The sequence below is a fragment of the Carcharhinus amblyrhynchos genome, chromosome 18 (genome assembly GCF_965287045.1).
Source record: "Carcharhinus amblyrhynchos chromosome 18, sCarAmb.v2.hapA, whole genome shotgun sequence".
NCBI lineage: Eukaryota > Metazoa > Chordata > Chondrichthyes > Carcharhiniformes > Carcharhinidae > Carcharhinus > Carcharhinus amblyrhynchos.
The window spans coordinates 8,840,774-8,854,425 of NC_137341.1; the positions used below are offsets into that span (position 1 = coordinate 8,840,774).

General features: G+C 45.4%; 1 protein-coding gene across 1 annotated transcript in view; it reads left to right on the top strand.

The window, feature by feature from the left end:
• The window catches only part of syngr3a (synaptogyrin 3a), a 99,339-nt gene extending 90,302 nt beyond the window's left edge, over positions 1-9,037 (top strand). Inside the window, exon 4 of the mRNA XM_080206322.1 lies at positions 2,976-9,037. Coding sequence (XP_080062448.1) covers positions 2,976-3,167 — 192 coding nt within the window. The 3' untranslated portion in view covers positions 3,168-9,037. The remainder of the gene's footprint in view (positions 1-2,975) is intronic.
• Positions 9,038-13,652: the final 4,615 nt, after the last annotated feature.

A 13,652-nucleotide genomic window follows, 5' to 3' on the forward strand; every position in this document is an offset into this window, starting at 1 on the left:
GGAGTCGAGACCATAATCAGATTAAGCGTAATCGTGAAGTTTATTTATTAGTGTCACAAGTTGGCTTACATTGACACTGCAATGAAGTTACAGCAAAAATCCCCTAGCGATCACCCTCCGGCGCCTGTCCGGGTACACTGAGGGAAAACTGAGAATTTAGCTTGGCGAATGCATCTAATTAGCACGTCTTTCTAACTGTGAGAGGAAACCGGAGCACCGGAAGAAAGCCCACACAGGCGTGGGGAGAACGTGCAGACTCCACACAGACAGTGACCCAATCCAGGAATCGAACCCGGGTCCCTGCCTTCGTGAGGCAGCAGTGCTAACTACTGTACCACTGTATCGTCCCAAATGGCGGTGCAGATCTGAAGGGCCAAATGGCCTACTTCTCCTAAAGCCTATGCCCATCCCTAATTGCATTTCAGAAGGTAGTGACTTCTTGAACTGCTGCAGTCTATGTTGTTTGGGCACACCCACAGTGCGGGAGAGAGGGAGTTCGAGGATTTTGACATGGTGACAGCGAACGATCGACGTATTTCCAATTCCGAATCTTGAATAGGAACTAGGAGGTTGTGGCGTTCCTCTACATTTGCTGCCCTTGCTGTTTTAGGGAATAGAGGTTATGGGTTTGGGAGATGTCGCCAAAGAGATTTATCAAGTGGCTCCAGCGTATCTTGTCCGTGATAAACACTGAAGCCTTAGTTCATCGATATGAAGGGAGCACGTGCATCAAGTGGTGAAGTGGGGTGCCGGTCAAGCAGCTGCTTTGTCCTGGACGGTGTTGAGCTTCTTGAGTGTTGTTGAAGCAGCACCCATCTGGGCAAGTAGGAAGTATTCCATCACTCTCCTGATTTGATAAGCTTTGGGGAGTCGGGAGCTGAGTTATTTGCCACAAAATTCGCAGCCTGTGACCTACTCTTGTAGCTACTGTTTTTGTGGGGCTAGTCCGGTGAAGATTTTGGCCAACGGTAACCAACAGGATGTTGACAGTGGGAGATTTGGTGACGGCGACGCCATTCGATGTCGAGAGAGATGGTTAGATCCTCTCTCGTTGGAAATGTTTGTTGCCCGGCACTTGTGCGGCATGAATGTTACTTGCCGTTTGTAAGCCCGAACCTGGATATTGTCCAGGTCTTGCTGCATATGGAACTTCAATATCCGAGGAGTCACGAGTAACATTGAATACTACACTCATGAGTGAACATCCCTACTTCTGACCTGATGATGGAAGACCTTGGGTGGGATTTTCCAGTTTTGGAGTGAGCGCAGTTGGAAAATCTCACCCGACGTAACGAACGATAGTCCTGGAGGAGCCTGGGATGTTGGCCGAAAGATATAATTTTGCCAGTACGACTACGTCTGGCTGTCGTTTCACCAGTCTGTGGCACTTCTCTCCCCATCTTGGCACAAGTTTCCACAGTTTAGTGAGGAGGGCCTTGGAATGACTGGGCAGGGTGTGCCTTTGTCGTGGCACATGCAATAATACGTATTTGAAGTTAGTGATATCTGTATGTCATTTCCTGACCTACCTTGCCGAGCTAGGACAGAATTGCTTCTTATCGAACGTCCCTCGTTCCAGCGTTTAAAAGGAAAAGCAAATGTTTAAAAATGAGTTGTTGTTAAATTCTCATTGCTACAACAACACTTCTGAAAACAATTGTATTATTTTTTGGACCAACATGATTTGAAAATTGTGATCATTCTAACGGTCCCATGTTTGTGAGATCATAGAACACGTTTGGTAGAATATTTCCGGTCACTAATAAGACTTTACAAGAGTTTCCAAGGGTGGGATTTTCTGGCCACGTTCCCCTCAAGACCAGAAAATGCCACCTGAGGTCAAGGGATCTTTGCACGGTACATGTTCCATCCGCTCTGATTCCCGTGGTAGGCGGGACGGGAAAGTTCTGTTTTTGGGGGAGTGGGTTCACTGCAGCAATGATCTATCCTTCAGTTGTATACGTTAAGAAATGACAGATCCTCACATATCCAACACACCTTGAGTTCTATGTCATAATATCAATATAACCCCGGGTAATGCAAATCTGGGGAGCGTTAACATAACCATGAGTTTTTTTCAAAAAAGCATTAAGGGTGGAATGTAATGGCCCTGGGACCAGGGCTGAAAAATGCAGAGAGCCATTTGAAAGTCTGTTCGGCAGGATTGGAAATAAAACTCTGCATTAATTCATTCATTTGAGTAGCACAGTGGTTAGCACTGTTGCCTCGGTGTACCTGGGATCCGGGTTCGATTCCTGGCTTGGATCACTGCCAGTCTAGAGTTTGCGTGTTCTCCCTGTGTCTGCTTGAGTTTCCTCCAGGTACTCCGGTTTCCTCCCACATTCCAAAGGTCAGGTGGATTGGCCATGCTGAATTGGCCCTTAGTGGCCCAGGATATGTGGGGTAAGTATGTGGTGTCATGGAGATAGGTCCTGGGTAGGATGCTCTCTTGGCGAGTCAGTGAACACTCGACGGGCCAAATGGCCACCTCCTGCCCTGTAGCGATTCTACGATAAGTCGATCAGAACATCAATATCGTATCCAATAATGAACACCTTTCATTGAATGAGTTTAGGCAGTCACCAAATGTCAGGATCTAGCTGATGAAAATAAAATGCAAACCTCTGCTTTTAAGATTTCTAAAATTATCCAAACCTAATGCGGATCACCGGGTTGGTATTGTATGTGAGATCTTCCTCATTGCGTGTGATTGCAGATTGATACGAGCAATGATTACACGTGGATGTAAAACACAATTGAATACTTAAAACATGGAAACGCCGTGAAGGAACGCTATAATTTCCACAAAGTCAGTATCTGTGGAATAATGCTGCACTGCAACGTGCAACAAAAATTAACTAATGCGATAATCTCTTTCAAATTAACTAATGTACGCTGTAGCGTGCTTGTTCATTTCTTGTTATCGTACACTAACAAAAATAACTTGGTCCTTGTTTTAATTAATTTCATTCAAGGCTGGCCTAACTCTGAAGGCATGGCAGAGGTACTGCTTGGGGGCTGACTCATCCCTCTTCTCCCAAGATCATTTGGACACTGGTCATCCTCCGTACAGTACTGGAATTGAGAACACAGAAACCTTCCAGAGCCCACCGTTTGCTGAAAACCTGGACACAGCCCCTACAGGATACCAAATGCCCCCCTATTAAAGGCTGAAAGATTTCACCCCCGGCCTCACCCTCGACATTTAGAGAAATACAGTATTCCTTATGTTGGCCTAGATAGTTTTCTAATCCAACCTGATCCAGAATCAGAGGCCATTAGCCTCTGTATATCCTGCCAGCCCCCTCTACCTTACCCAAGCTACCAACTGGAGAAGCTGTCAAAAGGTACGACATCCAGATCAATTGTGTGAGCGTACAAAAACTAAGCGTTTTTCAGCACTCGCGGGTGATTTTCAGAGATTAAGTAAAAACTTCTCGATGGCTGAAGGATCTTGTAAAGACACATTGGATATTCAAAACTGAAACCTATGTGGGCCAATGGAAAAGGGATACTGTAATGCAGATATTTTATCTGTGACGCAGTATTGTTCACCGGTCGGTTAGCTGCGAGTAATAAAGTGCTGTCGAAGATCATTAGGCTTTTCATGTGCTAGACTGATATTAGATACCCTTTATTTAAAAGAAAATTAGTGCGGTGTACTCACTATATTAGTGGTATTGTCATTCTTGTATTAATATGTAGTGAGCTGGAAAGGCAACCTCTTCCAGCAACAAAGCAACTATGTGGTGTTTTTTAGGAACCCTCTTCGATTTATTTGACGTACCTGTGAACCCATGGTGAACTGTTCCACGAGATGTGCCAGGTTTTCTAGTCGTGTGTAACCGTATAAAGCTTTAACTTGTAAATGTTCGGAGCTGAGTGGGGATGTGAATTTAGTCTGTATTCCTGCTTCAGTTTAATTACGTGGGTGCAAAACATATAAACGTGAGTAGAATCAAGTCAGCTGAATTTTTGAATGGGTACCGTGGAAATATTTTAAAATTCTGTTTTATACACGTGATTGCAGATGTTTTATTGTATGAACGAGTAGGATACTGCTCAAAATAGTATCGGTTGTAATCTTAGTAAAAGCTTGCCTGTCCCCTTCTATATAACCCAAGGCTTATTGTGTGTCTTTTGTATATTAACCTCACTCTTATCGTATGGAACTTGACATTAGCAAATTTAGAATGGACAACCAGAGGGGGAAATTCATTGCATACAAGGAGGGAGGTCATTTAAGCCTCTCCAGCCCAAACTGTGCATTGAGCCGACACATCAAAGTCTTGCTTGAAGTCTTCTGGCTAAGAATATCAGAATGTAATTAAGTACAAGTCATCCGTTTGCGATGTATGTATCTACTGCCAGTCAGGTAAGTCTAGACTTACTAATTGAACCTTAACCTTTTCACCAGCATGAAACCTTTGTATACGCTTAACAAAATAATGCCAGGGCAGCAGGAAGTGCAATTCGTTACTTGTTACAATCCCTGGGGGGAGGAAAAACCAAATCTAAATACCCAAATTCACCAAATGACGTCCCCCCCCCACCCCCCACCAAAATGAAGAAATTATCGAGTAGGTTTCCGTTTTTGTAGTTTTTTACTTTAACACGAATCAGAGCTGACGCAAATCGCACCTGAATTCACAGGCAAATGATACTTCAAACAAAAGGGTACGTTTTACTTTAAGCGGTCAATACAACAAAGATACTTATCTCCCGTAACATTCGCAATTCCCGCAACAGTACGGGCAGAATTTTACCTGCACGTCCACCCAAGGCCAACGGACAATGCCATTCTCTTGAGCCTCGCCTGCCCCCGGAATCGGGGTGGACGTGCCAATGCAGCTACACGGTTCTACAACACTCTGTTCCTTAATCGTGCAATGGAAGGTCAGGAATCCTTTTCCAATAACAGATTTCACCATCAAGTTTCCTGGTAGGATTATCATCGGCAATGCACATTTCTGTGAACCCTTTCTCCCTCGAGCTACAACAGTCCTGATGGTGTAGCTTTCCAGAGTGCCTTTTCAACCGACCAACCAATAACTTTGCAATGCATAGTTTGGCCATTTCTGTGGTGACACCTCGCTCTTTAGCACCTCTGAACTATGCACACAGCTTTTAAACCTTTTAAGCCAGCTCACACATTACCTCCAAGTGCTCTTGTCTCCCAAACATAAAGTCCAATTCTCAGGCATACCGCAAAGGTTTTGATTTGTTGATAGTTTTTACTTACTTTAACGTAGTCAAACAATGTTTAACTTTTTTTAATGTTTTACGAAGGACAGAATATCACTGGTGGACGAGGGTGGCACAGTGGCACTGCTGCCTCACAGTGCCAGAGATTCAGGTTCAGTTCTGACCTCGGGTCACTGTCTACGTGGAGTCTGCACGTTCTCCCTGCGGGTTTCCTCCAGGTGCTCCAGTTTCCTCCCACGGTCCAAAGATGTGCGGGTTAGGTGGATTGGCTGTGCTAAATTGCCCCTAGTGTCAGGGGGAGTAGCACGATAAGTGTGTAGGGTTACAGGAATGTGGGATTGTGGTCGGTACAAACTCAGTAGGCCTCTTTCTGTACTGTAGGGATTCTAAGATAGAGCTTGATTGTTTTTCAGGAAAAATTAAGGACAAGTAGCTGTTTGCACGTGTTAGCCGTAATGCACTCCTATGAGAAGGTACAAACCTACGCGCCACCGTCTCCAACGCCTGTAATCCAAACCCCAGAGGAAATTAACATACAGGAAAAAATAACGCGTAAATCTCAGGAGGTCTCCCCTTGACTTCGTCAAGCATTCAAATGAACTTGAGCCATTGGTTACAGACAAATAACACACTTAAATTCTTTAAGCCGTATCCTTTCCTGTGCAGCAGTTTTGGAACAGGGGTTGTAGAAGAGTTTGGAAACCCTTTTCCATCCTTGTATCTTACTGCTGTGTCACCTGGAATACACTTCATGGCCATTTGTGCCAGAAGTTTATTGTTCGCTCGCTTAACATTGATAACCACCCTCTGCTTCCAATCTCACCCTGGATAAGGTATTCCAGACGCTTCTGCACAAATAATTTATATTTAAGTGGGACGATGGGTGGGATTCTCCAGCTGTTCGTGCCGATAGGATTCTCCGGTCCTGCTGCAATAAAAGGAGATTTAGCTGAACGCCAAATTCTCTGTCCTCTCTGGCAGCGGTGTTGGGGTGTGAATGGCTGAGTTTCTCTGAGGGGAGCTTTTAGAACTTGGGGCATCACTTTGGCACATTGGTTAGCACTGCTGCCTCACAGCGCCAGGGACCCGGGTTAGATTCCAGCCTTGGGTGACTGTCTACGTGAAGACTGCACGTTCACCCCGTGTCTGCATGGGTTTCCTCCAGGTGTCCCGGTTTCCTCCCACAATCCAAAGATATGCGGGATAGGTGGACGGCCACGATAAATTGATCCTTAGTGTCGGGGGATTAGCAGGGTAATTACATGAGGTTACGGCGATAGGGCCTGGGTGGGATAGTTTTTGGCGCAGGCTCGATGGGTTAAATGGCCTCTTTCTGTAGGAATTCTATGATTTAAAAGACATTTGGCCAGGTACATGGCTGGGAAAGGTTTAGAGAGAAATGGGCCAAATGCAGGAAAATGGGCCTAGATCAGTTTAGGAAACCTGGTCGGCACGGATGAGTTGGACCCAAAGGGCTTTTTTCTGTGCATCTCCGTGACTCCTCAGCCTTGATGTCACGATTGAATTGTGAATAATCCACGTTTTACGCTGGTCGCTTTCACTTCCAAATTTATTAAATCTTCTGTTCTTTGATATTCTTCCATTTCAACGCTGCTCAACTGAGGAAGATGAAGCGGTCCCGATGAACAGAAACTAACTGCTTCTGTTCGACGTGCAGCGAGCTGTTTGCCTGTAATTACATCCCATTTTTGTAGTTTCAGTTGTACTTTCAGAAACCAGGGGAGAAACAGTCTCCAGAAATAGCAGTGGAGAAGATTAGTCAAGCAGAATGCCAGCGAGCGTGAAGTCAGGGGAAAGTTTGCTCAGAAGCTGACATCGAAACCTGCTTCTATACAAAACCATTTATAGACTGCAGGTGGAAGGTGCCAGTTACAATTTGTACAGTTTTAGTTGAAACAAAGCAGCAGATTAACATCACGATGTGATTTGAAATGAATAGTGGTTATTATCGTGACATAGAGTTTATGCCTTAATTTTATTTCCTTGTGTAAACTGTGGGGTTTTTCAATAGATTATTTCTTTCACCATACGCAGAGGTAGTAGACTGATATCTCTGTCAGTCAATAACGTTCCTGGTGCAATGTGACCTAGAGCGGTCCAGAGGCACAATGGTTAGCACTGCCACCTCATAGCGCCAGGGACCCGGGTTTGATTCCGGCCTGACTTGAGATTCGTCGTAGGAGAATCATCGTAGAATCCCGACAATGCAGGAGAGGCCAGTCAGCCCATCTAGTCTGCACTGACTCACTTAGTCTAAGTATCTTACCCAGGCCTTCTCATCTGTCCCATCCCAGTAACCCCACACATTTACCATGGCTGATCCATGAAATTTAGACATCTTTGGGTACTAAGGGGCAATTTAGCATAGCCAATCCACCAAACCTGCACACCTTTGGACACTAGTGAGTCACATTTGAATTGACGCCCTGTGAAGATTTAATTCTGCTCTCCCACCACTGACCTCACGTCCTACGTACATTGAATTTCAAAATCTTTATCCTGGTTTACAGATTCCCCAGCTCTACAGTCTGGCTTTTCCGCTCTTGACATTCTGTGTACTGCACCATCAATGGTGGAATTCTGAAAGTCCTTAATTCCTCCCACTTTCTGAAAACTCTGAAAATTGAACTTCCTGATGCCTTCCATTGATTTGTTTTTCTACTGTTGTCCAATGTCTTATTTCATTCCCCCTTCCCCCCAAACCCTCCCCTTCCCCCTCTGCCTTCTGTTCTGCAAAGCGCCTTTGACCATATACTGGAAGTGCTATATAAGTGCAAGTTGTTGATGGCTACTTGAAGTTTCTTTTGCTTGTCATTAGATTTTTGTGTAAGTGGTTTACCGCAGTGCCAAAAATAATCCATGCGCCAAGGGGCACCTTTTGACTGAAAGTCCACATAAAAAAAGTGTTTATAGTGGACAAATTCTTGTGGGTAAAAGTTCTGCTGTGTTACACTTATCCTGTGGACAGGGTCACTGTGGATCCAGAACTACCAACTGGATAATTGTAACAATAGGAGGGTTTTTTGCTTCCCTTGACCTCTCATTTGTACAGTTGTGCTTTTTTAGGTACAATGTGTTTTTGTACAGCATTCTCTGAACTATTTTTGTTATGTTTCTTGTGTAGATAGCTGACACAGGTCACTATGAAGTGTTGTTGCCAAACTTGTACACTTGTTGATATTTTGCATTAGAATCCACTTATGGCTGAGTCCAAACTTTAAATGTCCTTGCATTCTCAGACAGCAGTGATGCACAAAATGGTCACATTGCCATGAACAACTTTGTAGCTTCAGTTTTTGAAACTTGTATTGTGCCATCTGTTGTTTTAAAGTTGTTTTTGAAATAAATTAAGGATTTCTCTCTTCAAACAATTAAATCGAAGTTACAATTTTGCAAAGTATCACCCTCTGTCCAACTGAAAATCTGCAGAATGCTCCTGCTGAGAATTGGATAGTGGGGGGAAAAAAAAATTAAACTCAGATCTTTTTCCTTTTGAAAAGAACACAACCAAATTGTCACCCGATGAGTGGAAAATTACGTGAAACAATTTAAACCCCAAAGTTGGATTCCAATGAAGCAAAATGGTGCATTTTATAGTCAAGCTTTCTTCATTGAAGTTCAGTCATATAGTACAGTAATAGTGGTGTTTATACTGTGTTAAAATTATGTACAAAATGAGTGGTATATGGCAAGTTCAAAGTGAATCGACTGTATTTACATCTTTGTTTATTCTGAAAGAACAATGTTCTGTTTTTGTGATTATCAGTAACCTTGTGCCGATGTACAATAAATTCTCAATAAAGACGTGTCAGTCCACATGAATGAAGGATGTTGGCTTCCATTTATTGTAGATCTCGTGATACATCTCATGTTTGGAGAACAGTTAAAATGAATCGGTAACCTCGCCCTTCTCTTTGAGGTCAGTGTGCTCAAGGGGCAAATCCATGTAGTTATAATTATCTCCTCAGCTCAAAGCGAAGGCACTAGGTAAACTTCAGACTCCAGGTCAATGACTAGATTTCTTACCCATTTTTACTTAGAAACACAGGAGGAGACCATTTGGCCCACTGGGTGCATGCCAGCCAAAAAGGAGCGATCCAGTACAAATTCACTTCCCAGGTGTCATTTGATGTGGAGATGTCAGTGTTGGATTGGGGTGGGCACAGTAAGCAGTCCTATAGCACCAGCTTAAAGTCCAACAGGTTTATTAGGAATCAAGAGCTTTTGGAGAGCTGCCCTTTCATCGAGTGAGTGAGTGGAGAGGTGGGTTCACAAACATGGTATATACGGGCAAAGACACAAGAGCAAGATAATGGTTGGAATGCAAGTCTTTACAAGTACATCAGCCTTATTAGCCAAACTCCTTGCATTGAATTAAATCCTATAAATAACAGAACAACTTTGTTTACTCTGTTCTCCACACTTGCTCGCTAGTTTCCTGCCTTCCATTCCCAGCTCTGCTTTTCCCCTGTTTGAATCTACGCTTAAGTTCCTATTCTCTAATTGGCACAGTGGCACAGTGATTAGTGCTGTTGCTTCACAGCTCCAGGGGCCTGTGGTCAATGCCTGGCTCAGGTTGCTGTCTGTGGGGAGTTTGCACATTCTCCTTGCGTCTCTGTGGGTTTCCTCCCACCGTCTAAAGATGTGTGGGTTAGGTGGATTGACCGTACTAAAAAATTGCCCCTTAGTGTCCTCAGATGTGTAGGTTAGAAGGATTACTGGGTAAAATATGTAGGGATATGGGGATAGGGCCCAGGTGGGATTGTGTTCAGTGCAGACTCAATGGGTTGAAGGCCCTCTTTCTGCACTGTAGGGTTCTATGATTCTAGTCACGTTCATTTAAATCCTTCCCAACAGTAAATGCAAACACCGATGCTTTTACTCAGCCTCAAATGAACTGTAGTGACTCTTTCTGAGCATGTGGTTATCCAAGGCACAAGAAGCTGCAATGACACTTTTTAGAGGGGCAGGGGGAATTGACCAGAAGTTGTAGTCTGTACTGCTACCAATGACTTAGGTAAGCAAAGGCATCAGGTCCTGATAGCACATTCCATGAATGGATTTTGAAATCATTCAGGGGATGAAGGCATCACGAGTTAGTCAATAAATGTTGCCCTATCCCTGAGGGTATTTAAGAGACAACCACATTCTGTGACTCTGGAGTCACATGTAGGCAAGTCCATGTAAAAATGGCAGCTTTCCTTCCTGAAAGGGCATTAGTGAACTAGATAGGTTTTTAATGACAATAGACAGTTGTTTCGTGGTCATCATTCGATTTTTAATTCCAAATTTTTATCCAATTCAACTTTCACTCTCTGACGAATTGAACACAGTTCCCTGGGTCTCTGGATTACTAGCCCAACAATGAACCACTGGCTCACCTAATGAAGGGGTAAATCTTCTGAAAGCTTGTGCTACCAAATGGACTGGGGACTGGGGACTGGGGACTGGGGACTGGGGACTGGGGACTGGGGACTGGGGACTGGGGACTGGGGACTGGGGACTGGGGACTGGGGACTGGGGACTGGGGACTGGGGACTGGGGACTGGGGACTGGGGACTGGGGACTGGGGACTGGGGACTGGGGACTGGGGACTGGGGACTGGGGACTGGGGACTGGGGACTGGGGACTGGGGACTGGGGACTGGGGACTGGGGACTGGGGACTGGGGACTGGGGACTGGGGACTGGGGACTGGGGACTGGGGACTGGGGACTGGGGACTGGGGACTGGGGACTGGGGACTGGGGACTGGGGACTGGGGACTGGGGACTGGGGACTGGGGACTGGGGACTGGGGACTGGGGACTGGGGACTGGGGACTGGGGACTGGGGACTGGGGACTGGGGACTGGGGACTGGGGACTGGGGACTGGGGACTGGGGACTGGGGACTGGGGACTGGGGACTGGGGACTGGGGACTGGGGACTGGGGACTGGGGACTGGGGACTGGGGACTGGGGACTGGGGACTGGGGACTGGGGACTGGGGACTGGGGACTGGGGACTGGGGACTGGGGACTGGGGACTGGGGACTGGGGACTGGGGACTGGGGACTGGGGACTGGGGACTGGGGACTGGGGACTGGGGACTGGGGACTGGGGACTGGGGACTGGGGACTGGGGACTGGTCCCACAATGTTGAAAGAGGCTGCTATGGAGATAATGGATGCATTGATGATCATCTTCCAGAATTCTGTGGATTTGGTAATGGTTCCTGAAAGTTGCTCATATCATCATTTAAGAAGGGACAGAGAAAGGGAACTGTTAACCTGACACCAGTAATAGAGAAAGTGCAAGAATATACTATAAAACACATGATAAATGGACACTTGAATAATGATCATCTGACTAAGCCTAGTCATTGCATCCCTACAATGCAGAAGGAGGCCATTCAGCCCATTGAGTCTGCACTGACCACAATCCCACCCAGGCTCTATCCCCATAACCTAACACATTTACCCTAGCTCGTTCCTCTGACACTAAGGGGCAATTTCACATGGCCAATCAACCGCATCTGCACATTTTTGACTGTGGGAGGAAACCCAAGCAGAGAATGTTCAAACTCCACACAGACAGTGACCCATGCCAGGAATCAAACCCAGGTCCCTGGCACTGAGAGACAGCAGTGCCAACCACTGCTGCCATGCCATTTACAAATGAGAATTTTTTTTTACTTGTTTGGGAGTTTTTTGATATTATTTTTAAAAATTGACAAAGGACAGTGATGAACATAGTATATTTGGATTTTCAGAAAGCTTTGGATAAAATGCCCCCTGAGGTTCAATCACAAAATCAAAGCACATGGGATTGGAGGCAATATGCTGGCATGGACTGAGGATTTAAATCTTTATTTAAAACCGATATGCTCTCACTTTGTAGAAGCCAATTTAATTATTCTCATTATTTATCCTAAATCCCTACCTCAATACTTTGCTTTTGGACTGAGTTGAGTTCCCCAGGGTTCTTCCTCTTTGTTCCTGCACCTTAATTGTAGCCTCACTTTCAAATTCCCCCAGGACTTATTTTCCGATTCCGCTCTGTGTAAACCTCGTGCCTCTTAAGATTATTTTTCATCTGCAGGAAGTTGCAAGGCTGGGTTTGTGGCAGGTGCAGACAGGGCTAAAACACATGTATGTGGAAATAGTATCATCGAACACGACAGCACAAACAGGCCCTTTCGCCCACAAGTTGTGCCGATCGTATCCCTACCTACCAGGCCTATCTATAACCCTCAGTCCCATTAAATCCCGTGTACTCATCCAGAAGTCTCTTAAAAGACCCCAACGAGTTCACCTCCACCACCACCGACGACAGCCGATTCCACTCACCCGCCACCCTCTGAGTGAAAACCTTACTCCTGACGTCTCCTCTGTACCTGCTCCCCAGCACCTTAAACCTGTGTCCTCTCGTAGCGACCATTTCAGCCCTGGGAAATAGCCTCTGAGAATCTATAACCTTTCAACATCTTATAAACCTCTATCAGGTCACCTCTCATCCTCCTTCTCTCCAGGGAGAAAAGACCGAGTTCCCTCAACCTATCCTCATAAGGCTTGCCACCCAATCCAGGCAACATCCTTGTAAATCTCCTCTGCACCCTTTCAATCGCTTCCACGTCCTTCTTCCACGACCAAAAGGAGGCACAAAATGAGGCCATTGGGCCCATCACGTCTGCACCTGCTCTCTCAAATGAGCATTTTGACAATTTACAAAAATCCCAGAAAGGGAAGCAAGGTTACTCATGTTGCTCAGTGTCCCTCCACCCCCCCACACCCCCACACCCTGGTACTGGCCTTCCAGTTATTGAGTAATCATTCTTCATCTGTGACCCTGAACAGCTTCAAATAACCACTCAATTCCAAGTAGCATCAAAACCAAGTTCTCAAAAACATCATGGGTTGGGAGTAGGCAGGAAGGACTCTGCGCAAACTATTACCACTTCCCTCCTGACAACTATTTAAGTGTCACTTAGGGTTTAATTCCCATTATCTCACTGCTAAGCTTTTCTTGGGTTGAGGTGGGAAAATTTGGGTCAGTATTGCAAAAACCTGGAATTAAGGATCAACTGCTGACCACGAAACCATTGTCGATTGTCGGAAAAACCCATCTGGTTCACTAATGTCCTTTCGGGAAGGAAATCTGCCGTCCCTACCTGGTCTGGCCTACGTGTGACTCCAGAGCCGCAGCAATGTGGTTGACTCACAACTGCCCTTGGGCAACTAGGGATGGGCAATAAATGCAGGCCAACCAGTGACTCCCATGTCCCACGAATGAATAAAAGTAAAAGCAAGACAGATGAAAAAAGTAGTATTTTTCAATACCTGTTTGATTGCTGTGGAGGTACATGTCCTCACTCAGTGAGGGATTACTAGCAGTAATCTCTTTGCCAGACAAACCAACAGAAGGAAGTGAAAGTTAGGATGGGATTCTCTGA